Source organism: Mustelus asterias, chromosome 8, assembly GCF_964213995.1.
Source record: "Mustelus asterias chromosome 8, sMusAst1.hap1.1, whole genome shotgun sequence".
Taxonomy (NCBI): Eukaryota; Metazoa; Chordata; class Chondrichthyes; order Carcharhiniformes; family Triakidae; genus Mustelus; species Mustelus asterias.
Genome location: NC_135808.1, coordinates 77,000,209 through 77,020,585, shown reverse-complemented (window position 1 = coordinate 77,020,585; position 20,377 = coordinate 77,000,209). Strand labels below are relative to the sequence as shown.

Genomic DNA, 20,377 nt, shown 5'->3' with positions numbered 1-20,377 from the left:
TCCCTGTGTCTGCGTGGGTTTCCTCCGGGTGCTCCAGTTTCCTCCCACATTCTGAAAGACGTGCTGGTTAGGTGCATCGACCCGAACAGACGCCGAAGTATGGCGACTACGGGAATTTCACAGTAACTACATTGCCGTGTTAATATAAGCCTTACTTGTGACTAATAAATAAACTTAAACTTAAACCCCTCACTGTCTTGAAACTACCAGTCTGTTTTTCCAACATCCAGTACTGGATGAACAGAAATTTCCTCCAATTAAATATTGGGAAGAGAGAAGCTATTGGCTTTGGTCCATTCCCTAGTTGCCAACCCCATCATTATCATCCTTCTTTTCATATCTTTTCATGATCCCTTGGTCCTTGCTAATTTTCCCTTCCCACTTTGCTATAATTTCCTCCAGCCCTATAACTCTCCAAATATCTGCACTGCTACAATTGTAATATCGAGCAACTCTGATTTTTATCATTTGTCCACCAGTGGCTGTGCCTTCATTTGCCAAAATCCTAAGCTGTGGAATTCCCTCCCCAAACCTTCCTGTCTCGCTTTTTTCCTATGAGACACTCCTTAAGGCATACCTCTTCGATCAAGCTTATGGTCATCTGCCTTATTATCTCCTTATGTAGCTCAGTGTCAATTTCATATTTTCTAACACTTCCATGAGCACCTTTGAAAGTTTTACTTTGTTAAAAGTGCCATGCAAATGCCAGTTATTGTAGCTGTTGCTGTTGTACGATAGTGAATGTAATCAGACCTTGTTCCAATGTTTGTTATCGTTTAGGTTTTTTTCAAACGTTTCTCGCTTGTTGTGTGAAAGATCAGTACTGTGAATGAGCCCTTGCTCCTATGGTAACGTAGCATTGCCGAGGGATCAAACAGAAACCCCATTATTATAATTTATAGCTCGCTGAATTAACACAAGCCCCATCATGTTCTTACTCTTCAGACAGCGATAGGATAAATAACGGTACTATCAACGTCACCTTGGCTATAACTTGCAAATCAGATTTAAAAAATAAAATGAGACTTAGCAAAAAATGACATTTTGTTTTGTAACAAATCATTTAACTATTACCACCGTAGTCATACATGAAAAACATTTCATTAAAACTCAATATCAGTAAATCTGGATCAGCATCTACGGCAAAACTTATACACAAGGAGGCTTGGGTTCAAAAGAACTAAAGAACTGACAGCTTGCTGTCTGTGATGTTGCTCTCATATACCTTGTAGTTCAGAACCAGGATACAGGAAATCAAAAGATGTATTCCACTGATGAACAAAGCTCTTCAAATTGAAGGGATTGTCTCCACTTAATACTAAATTGAAGCCATGAACTGGAAGCAGTCCATGGTAAGTGGCTTCTACTTGCTTTGCAATCAACTTGTATTTGTACAGGAAGAATGCCTTTTAAATTACATTTTTCACACCATACAGCGATGTCTAGAGTCTCCTACAAGTAATAAACAAGTTAACAGATAGGTAAGGTACATGTAATGGAGATTCTCCCCATCATGTGTTATCAAATCTTAAATGGTCAGCATTTCATAAATAGAAAATAAAAATATTTAAATCTTCTAACTTTGTGGATTGTGACTGAACCTCCATTCGTCGCATTGTTGCCTAACTCTGTGTCTTGGATCAAGCATGATTCATGGCTATTTGGACAAGATACTAAAGGACCCCTAACAACTGTCATTATCTTCAGAAGAGAAGTAACAATTGAAGTGGGTGGGAAGAAAGATATTAACAAGAAAAAATAAAACCAGCACTTAAAATCTATTTAATTCAAGATCATGTGATTAAGATGTTAAAATGTTGAGTGCCTTCTAACAAGCGCTGATGTTTGAATGTTATCAGTGAGCATAAAAGCAAGAAGCAACACCATCACTGAACTTCCAGTCTCCAAATCATCAGAGACCAGGGCCACGATTCTCCCATCCCGCTGCATTAATTTGTTTAGTGCAGCGGGCCGGGAGATTGTCGCGTCGGCGGATTTGCGGACTTCGCGCGTGCGTTCGCGCCCCGCTTGTGTCTCCCGGCGCTGGATTTCTGGCGGGCCCACTAGCATCTCGCACCCCGCCAGAGTATTTCACTCCAGCAAGGTTTAGAGTAGCTCCTCACCAATGGGGAACTAGCCTGACCCTGCTAGAGTGAAGGGGGAACAATCAAGGCCCCCCCAGAGGATTGGGCAGCGGAGGGGTGCCCCCTGAGCATGGGCATCCTGGCAGTGCTAACCTGTGCCCCTTGGCACTGCCCAAGGAGAAAAGTGCCAATGCCCAGGGGTCACCTTGGCACTGCCCACCAGGCATGGGACAGTGCCAAGGGGCGAGCGATGGGGCTGGTGGGTGCTGCTGCCACTCTGCCTAGGGATTGGTGGCGGAAACAGGGAGGCCAGCGATCGGGGTGAGGAGAGGGGGATTGATCGGGGGGGGGGATGCTGGAGATTGTGGTGGGCCGGGAGGTGGGGGGCATCGAGCTGGCCAGCAATCGGGCGGCCATCAATGGGGGGGGGGGGGGGGGGGGGTCACTGTGCATGTGCCGATCTCAGCGCTGACATTTTAGATTGAACATATAATTTATAGGGAGCTGAGGGGGGATATGGGGAGTGTGTGCTGCTGGGCTGAGGACGAGCAGAGTTTTTTAATCTCTCTATCTGTCTCTCCCCTTCCCCAACCACCCCCTTCAGATTGATAAGATGACTTTTGCAATGCAACCAATAGATCTTGCTGTTCTTTTGGTTGCTGCTGGAGCTGAGGAGGAGGAGCAGGAGGATGAATTGTGTGCAGAGGAGGCCCAGGCCTCACCACTCACAGGAGTGGAAGGAGACGGCCACCAGAGACAGGACATGGCCGCCATACACCCCGAGGGGGGAGGCAGGAGAAGGAGGGAGCAGAGACCCCGGCAGTTCCGCATGCCAGTGTCCTTTGAGCAACTGCCAGATGTCGCAAGCCGCCCATGGCTCTGAAAGGAGACAGTGCGACACCTGTACCATTTGTTGCAGAACCTGGCACCTCGAGGTACGGGAGGTGCACCCACTCCCGGTGGCTGTGAAAGTGACAGCTGCCTTAAACCTTTACGCCACCAGGTCCTTCCAGACCGCCAGTGGAGACCTTTGTGACATTTCCCAATTATCCGTCCACAAGTGTGTGAAGGAGGTCATGGATGCCGTGCACAGCAGGAAGCCCAGGCTGCAGGATTCGCGGCCATTGCGGAGATGCCAAACGTGCAGGGGGTTATAGACTGCACCCACGTTGCCCTCAAGGCTCCGGTGAAGAATCCAGGAAGATTCATGAACAGGAAGGGCTTCCATTCAATAAATGTGCAGTTGGTGTGTGACCATCAGCTGAATATCATGCACAACTTTGCCAGACACCCCAGCAGCCTGCATGGTAGTTTTGTATTGAGGAGTTCCGATGTCCCGGAGATCTTTGAGGAGGAGCCCAGGGTGCAGGGATGGCTCGTGGGGGACCTAGTGTACGGACTTGGCTGATGATGCCTGTGTGGAGACCCGAGACTGAGGCAGAGACCCGATATAATGAGGCCCACATTGTCATCCGTTCAATAGTGGGGAGGTGCTTAGGGCTCCTCAAAATGCGGTTCAGGTACCTGGATCGCTCTGGGACTCCACAATGGCCTGCTGTGACTCGGCCATCGCTTGGTTCCTGCCACTCATGGTGAGGATTTCCTGCCCCAGGCTTTCCACCGCGAACACAACCCTTGCAGTGTTGGCCTGGGAACCACACAAGACGGGCAATAGCTGGTCCATCTGAAAGCTTTGGTGCTCCTCCCAACAGCCTCGCAGTCGATCCAGTGCAGCTGTCAGCCCCTCCTGCATTCCGTGGCTCTGTTGCTGCATATCCAGCAGCTGAGGGGGAAGTGATCAAGAAGGCCCAGCATGTTGCCTGGGGCCAGCTGAGTCCTTGCCTCCAGCAGGCTCCCACTTGCCAGAGGCCTCAGACGTTCCCTCCTCCACCTGATGTACATCAGCAGATGTGTCGTGCTCACCAGAAAGTGACCCAGACGCCTCGCCACTAACTTGACCCACCGATGTGAGAGTCTCTGGGATGGTGAGTTGTGAGGTGGAAGCTGACGCAAACCTGGCGCTGGCCTCGGAGATCTCTTCATTGGCTTCCTCCGAGGACCCCCTGAGCTGCTGGGGCAGAATGGGTGAGAGCAGCAGGGGCTGCGATGCCAGATGGCCCAAGCACGTCAGGGTCCCTTCCTACAACACAAGGCACAAGGTTAAATGCAAGGGAGGGAGAGGAATCTGGGCTGCATGCAACTTATTTAACATTTCTCCATGAAGTGGAGGATTGGCAGGTGCTCACTTCCATGCTCCAGCCCAACCATGCTGTCGCTGATGGTCCACATGCCCTCCTCTCCCGCAAGCTCCAGTGCCCACTCCTCAAAGAGGGTGAGGACACAAATCTCAGGCACACCATCCCCTGTCTTCGCCCTCTCCCAGCGATTATGGACATTCTTCTCCTGTGGGGACAGAAGGAGCCATGTAAAATCTGATGGCACAAATCTTGGAGGGTATGGGGGGGGGCTCTCAGAGGACAAGGGTTGTGACATTCTTTGGGGGGGGGCGCAGGAGGGAGGTGCTTGGGGGTCAGGGGCTAGAAACATGCATAGTTCCATGTGGGAGGGATCTGGGGATCTTTTAGGGGGAAGATGCTGGATGAGGTTAACCACTCACCTTTGCTGCCCGGATGAGGTCATTCCATTTTTTGCGGCACTGCTTCCCGGTTCTCCTGACCAGTGCCCTGGCACTAACGCATGCTGCCACCACCTCCCAGGCTGCATTTCCATCCCTTCCCCTGGGCCGGCGTCCTGTGGGGGGGAAGAGGGTGTCCTGCCTTGCTTCCACCACCTCCAGCAATCTGGCCAGATCTGCGTCCGAAAATCATGGAGCTGCCTTCCTGGAGGCCATTTCTTCCTGCCTGGCCTGCCTGTCCATCCTTGGGATTTTTATTGAGCTTTCCCTTGTTAGGGCAGATCAGCTGCAGGCCCTCTGGGTGAGTCACGCGCCCGTTAGAGCATTCCAGTGAGGGATATGCAGTTTGCCTTGTTACCATGGAGGGGAAGCCAAGTCAGCACTTGCAGGTGTGCTGATGGGGAGGGGAGATGGATTTGTGCCTCTGTGATGATCAGGGGCAGGGGAGAGAGGGTCATTGTCAGTCAGCCATCATGAGCTAGGGGTTGATGAGAGGGCCATGTGCAAGGGGGTCCGGGAGGTGGTAATGGGGTCAGTAATGTTGCGGGGGGGTCATCTCTGATGTCCGTCGGGGGGAGGGGGAGACTGTATCTGGCCTGGGAGTGTTCTGTCAGGAGAGCTGCTTTTTGTTTAGCTTTTTCTGCGCATGTGCAGTTTGTGACTCTGATCTGAGCTGCAGCCTGTCTGGTGAATTAAGCCCCCACCCACTGCCTCTAGTGGCTAGAGATGGTTTAGCCCATGTTTTCAAAGACAGTGTGCATAAGATTGGGCATGAACGCTCGCCCAGAAAACAGATCAGGAACTCTCCCGTTTTCACGCTAGCTGGACACTTAGAAATAATCTTGCAAAATTCCGCCCTACGGTTCTGCTCACACTTAGGAAATGCTTACCTTTAACTGATTTTAACATGATTCCAGATCAAGCAATATTTTTCATTAGTTGTGGATCAATATGGACCAAATCCATCCAAGGTTGAATACAGATTAACAACATTTCCGGGATAAGACATTAAATTTTGGAGTTCTTGGATTCTGAATCCCTTTTTCATTCAGAACTATGCTTCTTTCTCCAACCTCCAAATCCAGTGAAACTGCCAGAGGTTTCATAGCTTAAATCAGTGAATGTTGAGAAGTTTTACACTTTGCTTCCAACCAAGAAATATCAGCCCCATTAAATGTCTCACATGCTACAGTTTATTTTTTTCTTTCCATGATGATTTAGTAAAATAACAACCTGCAGAATACACCACAGCCACGTGTTTAAGGTGAAGTCTGCTCCCCAGTATTTAAATCTGTATTTCCATTTTGTGAAAATGTGTAGTGAAACTTAAATAAATACTGATGAGTTTCAGTAAAAAATCTTCATATTCAATATATGGCTAGTCTTGGAGCTAAACGTAATACTTACGAACACAATAATACAATATTTAATAAGAGGGAACTGCTATTATGCTAAACAAGTTCACCACCTTATAAGATAAATCCATCCTACTTATCTTCTCATCATACTTGTCAACCAGTGTTCAACTTCAATCCCAATAAAATACCAACATGCAGGATGATAGCTACTTTCTGTAATAGTTCACTTAACAAAGTGCTAATGCTTGCACATAAATACACCCAAACCAACTGAGACAGCAGTAATTTTTAATTATATATTATAAATATAAATAAATTATAAAATAATTTATATTGTTTTCCCTTTCTAAATTTATTTCTTCATTTCTAGATGGAAGCAATGCGCAATTGGTTCCCGGCTACCCGGGAACCAGAAGCCCTCCAGCGCCTCGGCAATGGTGGTCATTCTTTACAGATGAGCCCATTGAGCGTGGGAGGCAATGTTACCTTGTGATATATCACAGGCAAGTGAAATCCTCTCTTCAACCAAATCCTAGGAGGCTCGTGGTGCAGTGGGAGCGCCATTTCCACTGGACCAAAAGCTCCGGGTTCAGGTCCAACACCAGGACTTGCTGACCATGGTAGAAACATTCATAACACAGCTCAATGGGCTGACAATCAGCTTGGGAATCCTTTCACCACTTCCCCCAAAGGGAAAAAACACTGTGGACATGTAGATATGCTAACCCACCATTGTTCATGGTGTCACAGAGTAGGCTAATATATTTGTAGTATAAGTATATTTTAGATAGATCAAAATTCCTTAATTATGTCGGAAGAGTGTCAACATTGGTTTAGAGGTAGGGAGATGTTGGCATAATAGTATTGTCACTGGACAGTTGTAACTGGACTAGTAACCCGGAGGCCTAACTAATGCTCCGAGGACATAGGTTCAAATCCCACCATGACAGCTAGTGGAATTTAAATTTAATTAATACATCTGGTTCACTAATGTCCCTTAGGGAAAAAATCCTGCCATCCTTACCTGGCCCGGACTTCATGTGACTCCAGATCCATTGTAATGTGGTTGTCTCTTAACGACTTCTGAATGGCCCAGCAAGCCACTCAGTTCAAGGGCATTAGAGGATGGGCAAAAAATGCTGGCTTTGCCAGCGATGTCCACATCCAATTAAAGAATAAAAAACCTCTAATATTTAAGTGAAGAGGTCATGGATGTAAATCCATTCAAGATAATGAGCATATAATTCAGGTTAAATTACACTAACCTGATTCCATTCTCACCTATCCAATCATAGCCAGAGAATCACCTTCAATGTCTTCTTTACCCACTCCCACACTCACCTCTGGAGTCCCCCAAGGGTCTATCCTTGGCCCCTTTTGAATGCTGTCCCTCAAGCAACATCAGCCAAAAAAAACAGCGACAGTTTCTACATATGACACCCAGTTCCATCTCTCTCGAGTCCTCCTCATGGTCCAACATCTGATAATGGAATACCAGAAATTTCTCCAACTGTTTTCAGTCCATGCTACAAACTTCATTCCCTTTCGCTATTAATTCCAAACCTTGGTGTCTGTCATATTTGCCTCCAAGAGGAACTTCCAATCATTTTACACATCAACAAAACCGCCCATTTGAACCTCTGTACATTGTCCAATTCCATCCTGCCTCAGCTCATCTGCTGGTGAAAACCTCATCTAGCTCTTTCCAACCTCAAGATTTGGCTTTTGCCTGAGTTGGAAGATTGTAGGTTCAAGTCCCAATCTGGGATTTCAGCAAAAAATTAAGCTGGGCACAGCACAGAGTGCAGTACTGCAGGAATGCTGCTCTGTTGGATGCTTCATGTTTCAGATAAAAGTTTAAGCAAGACCCTATCTGGCAGTTATCACCAGTGGCCTGGCCAATATCCATCCGTCAAACAACATCACAAAAACAGATGACCATGGTCATTATCTTTGGCAGAGCTTACTGTGCGCAAATTTGCTGCTGTGTTTCCAAATTATAACAGTACTTAGACTCCTTTGTACTTCATTTACCGTAAAGCGTTTTGGGATGGTCAGTGGTCGTGACAGGTGCAACACAAAGGTAAGTCTTTTGTTCCGTTCCAACCTACTCTTTGCTGGCCTCTCATTCAACCTTCCAGAAATCATTAAGTAATTCTAAACTCTACGACCTGTGTCACTTACACCAAATCCAATCACCTATCACCCCGGTACTCGCTGACCTATACTGGCTTCTGGTTAAGCCACACCTCTATTTTAAAATTCTCACTGTTGTTTTTCAAATACTCCCATGGTCTCGCCTTTCCCGATCTCTGTAATCTCTTCAAGTGCCACAAACTCAGAGATACCTTTACTCCGCCAAGTCTGGCCTCTTGAGAATGCTCAATTTTCATCACTCCATCCCAAATCCCACATTCTCACCGGGCATAGAACCCCTATAGTGCAGAAGGAGGCCATTTGGCCCATTGAGTCCGCACTGACAATAATCCCACCCATCCCCATAACCCCACATTCTCACCAGGCATGCTAAATTAAAATCATGCTCATCTCTCAGTATTGAGGTGGAGGAACTAACAGGCATGAACAGTTCCGGATTAATGTCATATTAAACCTTCCTCTAATGATTAAAATCAACAATATAAACACTTAATAGCATTCATTCAATAAACCAAGACAGACCTAATAATTTATTAAAAAGGAAAACAGTACCTTTACTTAGAGTACATTAGGCATTTGTATATTTTAAGTATAAATGTAGCAGTAGCTCAGTGTTGTTACTAGCTTATTAATATGCTGCAGAACAAACTCTCACTTGTTAATGTGGAGCAAATCTTCAATGGAGTGGCAATCATTGGGGTTAATTTGGGTGTGGATTGGGGAGGGGGGAAAGAGGGAAGTTCCTTGTGTCCCAAACTTTGCCAATACAGAGCAATTTCCTTATTCATATTTACATCTACTTGGATATTGCAGGGAGAAAGGGGAAGGAATAATTATTTGGGTCACCGTATAACAACATCATAAACAGAAGTGAAGAAAAACATGCTCAGAATTTCACTACTGCTACACATAGGTGACCAGAACAAATATTCCTGCATCCCTTCATTTACAAAACCACTGTGGTCAGTAGAGCCTATATCAATCAGTATACACCAATATCATGACAGCAATCCATCACTGTATCAAATATACCCAACCTCAATTTTCTGTCCTTGATGAATTGACATCTGAATACATCCAGTCAAACGGCATTCTGCAATATGGGAAAGCAAATTCAAGGCCTTATATTTTAGGGTATTGGAAAACAAAACCTCTCAGTCCTGGTTAGGTTTGACAGGCCATTCATTAATCTGACAATTCCATAATTACTGTCGATTGTATTCCATGGATGATTCTACTTGACCAGAATAAGAAGTCTGTCTCAAGCAATCCAGCGTTTTTTGATAACATTTACCACAAAGAATGCCAGCATGCGCTGGGGTAACCAAGACGATCCTTCAGAATTGGTTCTCCTGTGTTGAGATAATTACACAACCTACAACCAATCAAAATATATGGGATTAAATAGTTCCACAATAATTTACAGATACATCATGGAGAACTCCTTTTCTCACAAGCCGCCAAATAACACTCTGTCCAAGTTTGATATAGATCTCACCCATCTAGTCTTCAGTCTCTATACACATACAAATAACATTAAAAATGAATAAATTTGGCAAAAGTAAGAGGAATTATTTTCATGGAGCACGTTACCCCTTTGTGGTTTGGGTCCAGCATAAGAGGATATTGTTGTTCGCCAAGCAAAAATTATTCCAGGGATCAAAATGCTAAGTAGTCAGAAAAGTTAAAGATTTTGGCCTTGTACTGTTTAGAAGTATTTTTGTTTTGATACAAGTGATGGAGAATTATTGGGAAGGCCAATGCAACATGAAGATTGCTTTCATTGATCTAGAGAAGGCTATGACCAAGTGCGTAGGGAAGAGGTCATGAAGTCCTTGCAAAGAATGTACAAATATTACAGGACACTTACAAGGACATGTACAAGGAATGCCAGACATAAGTAAGAAGCAGTGAGGAGGAGAGTGAAAGTTTTAAAGACAAAATTAGATTGTACCAAGAATCTGTACTGAACCTCTTCCTGATTGTCATGTATACTCTAATGGAGCAAGTGAGACAGGAAATTCTATGGTCAATGATGTTTGCACATGACATTGAGCTATGTGGTGGGAATGATAAGAACATGACTGAGTATCTGAAGAACAGGGGGGGAAGTACAGGGAGACAAGTTTAGTACACCAAAGACCCAATAGCTAGTTTGAGCCTAGGGAAGAGGATCAGAGTGAAGGTGTAAAGATTATGGGTGCAGACATGGAGAAGGTAGTGGTTTCTGGTACCTGGGATCAGTGATGGTAAGAAGATGGAAGGATGGAAATTGAAATTAAGCAATGGATTAACTCAGGCTCGAGCAACTGGACAAGTGCGGTGGAGTGTTTTGTGATAGAAAAATATCACTGATACTGAAAGAAGAAATTCACAAGACAGTTGTGAAACAAGGCTAGTTATACAGCGCAGAATCTAGAACAGAGGACTGGATACTAAAGAGGTGTGGAAGCTGAGATGGATGTGTGGACTGTTAAAAAAGGACAATATCAAGAAACAATAGCTCGGGGGTGAGTTCAGTGAGGGTTGTGACAGCATCAAAAGGGGCACGGTGACACCGTGATTAGTACTGCTGCCTCATAGCGCCAGGGATCTGGTTCAATTCCCAACTTGAATCACTATCTGTGCAGAGTTTGCATGTTCTCGCCATGTCTGCGTGGGTTTCTTCTGGGTGGTCCAATTTCCTTTCACAGCCCAAAAGACATGCTGGTTAGGTGCATTGGCCATTCTAAAAAATTCTCCCTCAGTGTACCCAAACAGGCGCCGGAGTGTGGCGATTAGGGGATTTTCACAGTAACTTCATTGCAGTGTTAATGTAAGCCTACTTGTGACACTAATAAATAAACTTCAAATAAAGTACTCAAGAAGAGACTGAAATGAAATGATCGTTTATTGCGGGGAGACACAGGAAATGTGGCGAGACAAATGATGGAGATGGGACTGTTAAAAAGAAGTGGAAGTCTTAAGACCAGATGGTAAGATGTGGTGGCATCAAACAACATCCTGGCGAGTGCCAGATAAAATAGGAGGAGGAGGAATAAGGAGGTAGAGGAAATTAAGGATAGTAGTAGGAGGAGGTGGAGAACTGCTTAGAAAAGAAGACTTTGAGGTCACCCAATTTAAATTCTCAAGATTAGAGTGGAATTGATCATGCCTAGCCAGATAAATTTTGAACAATGGTGAGGAGTTCATATACCAGGTGTACAGAAATAATAACCTGGGAGGTAAGAATAAATAAAAACTCAGGGAGACATGTTTTCATCCGCAAGGGTATGTTATCAGGGAAGGCAGACAAGAAGGACATGTTTCTGAATACAAAGGATGAGGGATATGGCAAGAAGGTAGGTTAATGGGGTTGATCAATCAGAAGAAAATTGACTTTTTAAGTCAAAGGCCTATTTCTTGATCCTAAAAATGTCTATATTCTTAATCATAGAAATCATAGAAACCCTACAGTGCAGAAGGAGGCCATTCGGCCCATCGAGTCTGCACTGACCACAATCCCACCCAGGCCCTACCCCCACATATTTTACCCACTAATCCCTCTAACCTACACATCCCAGGACTCTAAGGGGCAATTTTTTTAACCTGGCCAATCAACCTAACCCGCACATCTTTGGACTGTGGGAGGAAACCGGAGCACCCGGAGGAAACCCACGCAGACACGAGGAGAATGTGCAAACTCCACACAGACAGTGACCCGAGCCGGGAATCGAACCCAGGATCCTGGAGCTGTGAAGCAGCAATGCTAACCACTGTGCTACCGTGCCGCCGACTGTGCTACCGTGCAGCCTTAAGGGCTGGTTATGTGTGTTTTGAATGATTAGAACACAAACTGTTTCTTCAAAATGAGAAAAATGTTCCCAGTAATTAGAATATAATTAGGGATCATTTTGATGTAATATGAAAAGGATTTAATGAAAATGTAATCACAGTAAGCTATAAATAGTAGGTGTAGGCTGGGAAGCCATGGGTACAGTTTGTACCCTCATAACTCACTTGTCATTTAAACTAGTTGAACAAATGGGTTGCTGATTACATCAAATGCTGTTGACACCATGCAGAAAGTAATTATGCCAGAAGAAAGCATTTGTCTCAAAATCAGAGATTTAAAAATTTTAAATTTAGGTCATCTTCAATGCAGCCACAACAAGCTCACACCATCCAGGAAGAATCAGCACCCAGCCAGGAGATTTAATATCTTATCCACCTCACCACGAGCATACTGTGATGGTCCTATGTACAATATGTTAAACAGGATGCACCGCACCATCTCGCCAAACTTACTTCAACAATATTTCCCAACCCTATGACATCTAAGAGCTGCAATATCATGGGAGCACCATAATCTCCAATTTTTCCTCTGAGTTATTTACCACCCTGATTTGAACATATGTCATCATTCTTTCATTGTAGCTGGTTCAAAATCCTCTACTTCCCTCTTTAGCAACACTATGGAAAGCATGTTCACCACAAGGAAGGCAGCCCACCACCACCACCTTCTCAGGGCAACAGGGGATGGGCAAAAATGCAACTTTGCCAACACCCATGTCCAGGACTAGAAATATACAAAGACCCATTCAGTGCAGCGATTAACCAATCTTTTCAGAGTAAACACGGAATAAGGCAATAACATTTTACTATAATAGTATCTTTTCATGTTATTCTATATTAATTTGCACATATTAAAAACAGAAAAATAAATATCTCCATTATTTCTGTTTTTTTCTCTTCTCCTGCACTCGAGACATTGACTGTGCTCACATCCATTTTCAGAGAAGCCTTTGCCAGCAGTAATCAGTCGTGATGTATAGCCTAGACTGTTAATGCTGGTAGGCTATTCAATAATGGAAGACACAGTAGCCAAACCCAATGTTAAATTCATAATGTGAAACCATGCTTTTTATAAAAGATGATTTTTGAATTTACTGGCTGGAAATTTCAAAATGAATTTTTTAAATAGATCATAGCCACATTCCAGGGACTTGGGGTCACTGTCAAAGATGGCTGCACGTTTGCATCACTGTACCTTCTGCATTCCAAAACTAGTGAAGTAAGGCGACCTGTCAGCAAAGCTGCGCCAGGAACAATGGCCTTGAAAGAGATGAACGAGAGTGCCTTTCCCATTAGCAAAACATTCAATCACCTGGGTACTCAATTAAGAGGAAAAAAACCCATCAGACATAATCACATGGGCAATGGGATCCTGGCTGAGCGGAATCCCCAGTCATGATCTAATCAAGGGAACTAGAGTACACTAGCCATGATCAAATTTGGATCAATGAAAAGTTGAAGCAAGAAGCTCATGTGACCAACCAGCCTTGTGTGTATTTAAGCACCTGCTTTCTCTGCAGAAGAGGACAAGCACTGAGACGCTCAGGATCAAGGTCCTGTGTTTTGAACCATGTCTGTTGAATTGAACTACCCAGGTGCTGCAGATAGATTTTTTAAAAACTCAACCAAATGCTGCTGTCTCCAGAAGAACAGATACACCATCCGTTTACATCTTTGAACCGCCTCGATGCTGAAATCACCAAGGCCACTCAGTGATGACAGAAAAGAACAAAGAACAAAGAACAGTACAGCACAGGAAACAGGCCCTTCGGCCCTCCAAGCCTGTGCCGCTCCTTGGTCCAACTAGACCAATCGTTTGTATCCCTCCATTCCCAGGCTGCTCATGTGACTATCCAGGTAAGTCTTAAACGATGTCAGCGTGCCTGCCTCCACCACCCTACTTGGCAGCGCATTCCAGGCCCCCACCACCCTCTGTGTAAAAAACATCCCTCTAATATCTGAGCAGGACCACCAACTTCAGCCTGAAGCCAACAAAGTTGGAGCCTTCAAGAGCAATAGATCCCTTTCATTTTAGTGGATTCTAGGTCTCTTAATCTAGCCTCCCCATCATGTAATCTGTATCAATGTGTGAACTTCAAGTGTGTGTGCATGTGAAAGTTGGCGCATTTATTTTATTATTTTTACTTAGACCAGCTGAAGTAATAAAAGTAAAGCAACAATAAAAACTATCCTTTCTTCTTTGTAAAAACTCAAGAAAATCTGTCTGATCATCTCTCCTATGGTCACAGCACAAAGAGTTGAACATTTACTGAATTGGCAAATATAGCGTTTTTAAAAAAAAACCTGTTGTGGTCAAACAAGGAACGGATAACAGGAGAACCATTTGACCACTCCTCACCTGACTGTAACATTAACCTTTCACAGATGTACATTTTCTATTAGGGTGCCTGGATAATGATCAGGATTGGGACGCATCCCAATCACTGCAGCACTTGTAACACCTCAACGACCTGAACATTGATTGTGGATTAATGCTGCATCATTTACTGGAGTGACCCACCAGATCACAGTGAAAACTCCACTGTGCAGTTGAATCAGTTCAGTGAGACCAGTACTTATCAAAATCAACCTAGTAAACAAACTTTTCCATTTCTGCTTTTATCTCTTTATTGTGTATATGAATCAAATAACATAGTGGGTGGTGAAGCAAGAATTTAATTTAATCGCATCAAGAATGTTGGAAATACGGTTCTTTTCACTCAGCTCCTGCAGTTATTGATGAGAATGTAGATCACAGTTGGCAGAATACATAAAAGCGATTGGTACTAATCAGAATCATACTATCTTATGATTTCAAAAGCAAATTTAAAATAGTTTTCATTGAAGGAGTAGGAATTTGTGTTTGTCAAATAGTAATAGCTAGAGATTAGAAAGGAATTCTACATAGCCTTCAGTGGAATGATTTAACTTCCAGCAGCTTAATAGGTAAAACACACTTGTTACCCTTCAAGGGTGGAGTTCTTGTGGTGCAGTGGGTAGTGTCCCTGTCAGTGAACCAACAACCCCGGATTCAAGTCCCACCCCAGGACTGGATGGCCAAATTGATAGCGCAGGTACACAGGAAAATCCTCCTAATACGCCAATGACAGGTAGTCCAGTGGGAAAGACTCCTGGTCAGCCATGCTTGGTGTGGAGTGGCACCCCTCAAGCCAAAAGCCTCTGGCAACAGACTAGTAACATGCTCCAGGTAAAACTCACTAGAACGAGAAGCATGGTGGCACAGTATTCAGCACTGCTGCCTCACAGCGCCAGAGACCTGGGTTTGATTCCAGCCTGGGGTCAGTCTGTGTGGAGTTTGCATATTCTCCCCATGTCTGTGTAGGTTTCCTTCAGGTGCTCTGGTTTCCTCCCATAGTCCAAAGATGTGCAGGTTAGGTGAATTGGCAATGCTAAATTGCCCTTAGTTTGTGAGTGTGAGCACAAGTGTGACTATGCTTGATGTAGTGTATTGCCCCTCAAGCTATAAGCCCCTGGCAAAAGACAAGTGACTTGTTCCAGGAATAATTAGCTACAGAAACAGACAAAAGGCTAATCTATGCACAATCCAGGTGCAGAAAGATTGGGGAGAGAGAGGTATTCCTATAAGTAATTAATTGTATGTCAACTCATTTTGGGATGTTTCTGAAGGTCAAAGGTGTGACTGGAGTCTCAAAGCCAAAGGATTTCATTAAGAAACCCACATCTATTGCAAATTGCCCCCTCTGCCCAAGAAGATTAGTTTAATTTTAATTTGTTACTTTTTAAAATAGTCTTATAGTTCTTATAATAATTCTAACTCAATTTTCATTAACAAAATGTAATTTAGTTTGAATTCAAACAGAATTTTTTAAGCATGAAGTCCAATAATGTAGAATGATGTTAATGCCATAGACAATGTAATTTATGAAAGGGAAGTTGGGTTTGACCAACTTGAGGATGTAACTAGGAGGGTAGGTAAAGGGGAACTAGTGAATGTAATATACCTGCATTTTCAAAAAGCATATTATGATGTGCCACATCAAAGCTTATTACACAAGGTAAGGGCTCATGGGTTTTAGATTGGTATCTTAGCATAAATAGAGGATTGGTTAATGACAGAAGGCAGAGTGTAGTGATAAACAGCGCCATTTCAATTTGACAGCAATGACTAGCGTGGGGGCACAAGGATCAGTACTGGGGCTCGCTAATTAAATTCTATATTAGTGACTTTGATAAAAAGACAGAGTAATGAATCCAGTGTTGCTGGTGATACATCGGAATTCTCTACACTAGAGGGCTGTTGATACTCCATTGTTAAGTGTATTCAAGGTATAATTTTTTGGACAGTAGAGGAATCAAGCAACATAAGGATTAAGTAGATAAGTGGTGTTCAGGTCAAATATCATCCAAGATCTTTTGAATGGGAAAGCAAAGTCATTGGACCATATGGCCGACTCCTGCTCATTTATCTTATGTTTTAAAATGTATCTATTATGCTACAGGACTAGTAATCCAGAGAATCATAGAATCCTACAGTGCAGAAGGAGGCCATTTGGCCCATCGAGTCTGCACCGACTACAATCCCACCCAGGTTCTATCCCCATAACCTCATACATTTACCCTGCTAATCTCCCTGGCACTAAGGGGCAATTTACCATGGCCAATCCACCTAACCCACACATTTTTGGACTGTGGGAGGAAATCAGAGCACCCGGAGGAAACCCACGCAGACACGGGGAGAATGTGCAAACTCCATACAGACAGTGACCCAAGCCGGGAATCAAAGCTGGGTCCTTGGTGCTGTGAGGCAGCGGTGCTAACCACTGTGCTACCGTGCCACCCAAATGAGGGGCGAATTTTCCCATTCCACCCGTCACGGGAATCGTAACGGGTGAGGGCCAGACCATGGAAAGGTCCATTGACCTCGGGTGGGATTTTCCGGTTTTGGGACAAGCGCAGCCAGAAAATCCCTGTTCAAATCGTACCTTGGCAGTTTGAGAATTTTCATTCTGTTTGGAAACATCAAGAAATAAAATAATTGTATTCATAAAATTGGACAGTTTGTTTTGAAATTGTAAAAACCGGAATGATTAATTCCTTCTGTCCTTTCCTAGTGCAACCTACTTACGATTCCAGTCCTACACCAATGTGGTTGACTCTTAAAATACCTTTTTAAGTGGCTCTGCAAGCAACTCTGCAAACTGCTACAAAGAATTGGCTGCAGTGGTTCAAGAAGACCAAACAAAATGGGAAAGGTGTTCAATGTTTATTGCAGACATATCAATCCTGATACAGATAACTGCAAATAGTCTGTCTCTAATCATGCTTACGCTCCTAACAAACTCTGAGCAGTCTGCCAGGAACAACATGCTGCCTGGAAAGAACACATGTAAGTGGTTTTCATATCTTATCACGGAATGTTGTTATATTTAATTTAGATTGTTTCCCGCTTAATTTTACTTTCCCTCTCCGCCCCCGCCCCCCCCCCCCCCGTCTCCATTCACATCAAACCAAAACTGTTCCTAAAGACTTGTGGATGCATTGTGAAAACACTCCTTGCCTTATGTATATCTCAGTTTACATGAATCTGCAGCTCCTCTGACTCAGCAAATGCTGACCTCCCAATTTCCTGCCAACACTCACGGAAAATGGGGGGCTGGGGGTATCCCGGCGTCTTTAGGGCAGAAGTGGGAGGGAGAAAATGCTTGGAGGAAAATCGACAACATTATATTTTTAAAAAGCCATTTCTCCGGAACTCTCTTGTAATTTAAATTGTGTTACACATTGTATTTAAAATATTGCACGGATGCTGTCAGATAGTTCACAGTACACTTCCCTGATTACTTTTGGTTGACCCTGCCCTCAATGAATGAAATGCACCTTCTGGGTGTGGATGAAAGGTGGAGGGGGTGTGCCTAAATTGAAATCATCCATTGGTAACTCGCGGGCACGTGGACAAATCTGCTGTTCCGCAGCGAACCAACGATCGCATTCTTTCATTTCTAATCGGAAGAGCCAAACGCTTCCCATTCATTGAAAGAGCGGAGCAAAGCCGGCACAAAGCTGTCAATTATGTGCTTGGGGATCAGAGGGAAACGCTGGACCTACTCCTCACACACACACAGAGATGTGTCCCAGAAACTGTACTCATCTACAAAACGCCCCGAAGCTGCAGATCACAAGTTTATTGTGCAGCGCTTGCTTTGGCATTGAATCATTTGTTGGTACTCACGGCAGTTTTCCTCGTCGCTGTTGTCGGCACAATCGTCCTCTCCATCGCAATGCCAGAGTAAGGAGATACACCGATTATTTCTGCATTGGAACTGACCCGCTTCACAGTGTAGCTGGGTACCTTCATGGCAGGAAAAACCTCATTAGCTTTCTCTTTATAAAGTCACACACCATCACAGAGAGGGGGGGGGGGGGGTGGGGGGAGAGAGGAGCAGGAACCGCAGTAATGGAGAATACACCATGCTGTTCCCCACCGTCAGAAGTGTCACCCTGGCCACACATTCTCATATTAGTCATTTTGTATATTTAAATTTGAAATAATTATGTGGCAGGAAATAGCAAGTTCTGTTACCAGAACCCGCAACGGATGTTCCGAAAGCATTCTGATAATACAAAAACCCCTTGCAATATTGAATTAGGCACACGTTCATTGCTAGTGCGTTAGGAAGGAGAGGCTACTGATATTCTCCCCCAAAAAAATCAATAACCTTCCGTCTGCCGGCTCATTTCAACCCCCGCCGCCCCCCAAACACAACCCCCATCAACTGCAATGAAAACATTGAACCGCCGTCATTCATTACAAAAGAAATGTAAAGATGTGTTTCTGAAATGGATACTGACCTTCAACAATGTGCAAATTCAATAATAAAAACGTGACTAAATGGACCCACATTGTCTCCCTCGCTCATCCCCTGATGCTGCAAGCTCTCTAAATATCACTGTTCTCTGTCGGAGCCGAACTGGTTTGAATATTTCAAACAGCAGTCACTGACGTAAGTGCACTGGAAGGAGGAACCTGCACCGCGCCAGCCCCTGGACTTATAGGAACAGCGTGTGTGAGGAAAGAACCTCAATACCGAGCCTTTAAAACTGAGCGAGGATCTTCACCACTCCGTGCTGACCCTGTGTTGTGCTGACCCCAGGAGTGGCAAGGAGCCATCCCCTGGGATCTGACCTCCCTCCCTGAGGGAGAGCCAGCACCACTAGAATTGTCCTCAAAACTTCCAGATCAAGAATTAAAATGAGGCAGGGTCGTCACTCCCTGAACAGCCCCTGCTGGGATGTGTTTGTGCCCATGATGAGTGACTTGTGAACCAAGTCCTAATGTGATACGTGCCGTCCTCCTTAATACTGTTACTTCTGCTCATAAATCTTCCTTCAACCTGTTGGACTCCCTGTCCACCGTTCCTTCTGCTTGAAAATGTGTTTGTGTTTATCCTGTTTCTAAGTGAAGGAGGAAAAATATACAGATGGATACACATAAGATGGTGGTCTGGCTCACAAACAGTCACCTGGGAAAGAGACATTAAACAGACACTGACTCTTAGTCCAGACAATTGTTTAGGATTAAAGACACTCAGACAGCTACTTGTAAATTAAAATATGCAGGAATTAGATACTGCAGGGAGCCAATGGAAATAGGGACAAAAGGGTCTGGTAAAGAGATTAGCTACAGGTGGGACCGGGAATACAAAATGCAGGAAAACCAATTACTGTAAACTACTGTATGAATAGACCGAAACTAAAGTCATTGATAGTCACTGACGTAGGAAATGTATCCATTCATAGAACAATGCAATGTTAACATGCTTATGTCTGTACCTGTCTGTATTTGCCTATAACGATGTGTTTAACGATCGATCACCTACTTGATTACAACGATGTGATAATGGCTAGATGTCCGGTCCATCTATTGTGTAAAGGGTATAAAGATGGACCGCTCCTATTGTCTCATTGAGAGAAGGTTTTGCTGCTTGTTAGTGCCTTTTCTCCACGAAGCTTCGTTTAATAAAACTGTATTGTTGAAACCTTCAAGTCTGACTCACAAGTGGCATTTTTCCCACAACACTAAGAAAGTATCTTTCCATGATCCTTATTGACCTTCTGTTGGTGCATTTTAAAGTTTTGGATGCTGAGTGTTAATTGTAAATGTTCTCTTATCTTGAAAGATCTGCCCTAATCCATGATGCCAAACAAAAGCAAAATACAACGGATGCTGGGAATCTGAAATAAAAAACAAAGTGCTGGAAAGAGTCAGCAAGCCTGGCAGCATCTGGGAAGAGAGAAACAGAGTTAATGTTTCAAGTCCATATGAAGGA

General features: G+C 44.1%; 1 protein-coding gene across 1 annotated transcript in view; it reads right to left on the bottom strand.

The window, feature by feature from the left end:
• Positions 1-18,951, bottom strand: part of lrp8 (low density lipoprotein receptor-related protein 8, apolipoprotein e receptor) — a 103,996-nt gene extending 85,045 nt beyond the window's left edge. Inside the window, exons 1-2 of the mRNA XM_078219353.1 lie at positions 18,900-18,951; positions 18,280-18,399 (exon numbers count right to left, since the gene is read on the bottom strand). Coding sequence (XP_078075479.1) covers positions 18,280-18,399; positions 18,900-18,951 — 172 coding nt within the window. The remainder of the gene's footprint in view (positions 1-18,279; positions 18,400-18,899) is intronic.
• Between the last annotated feature and the right edge of the window lie 1,426 nt (positions 18,952-20,377).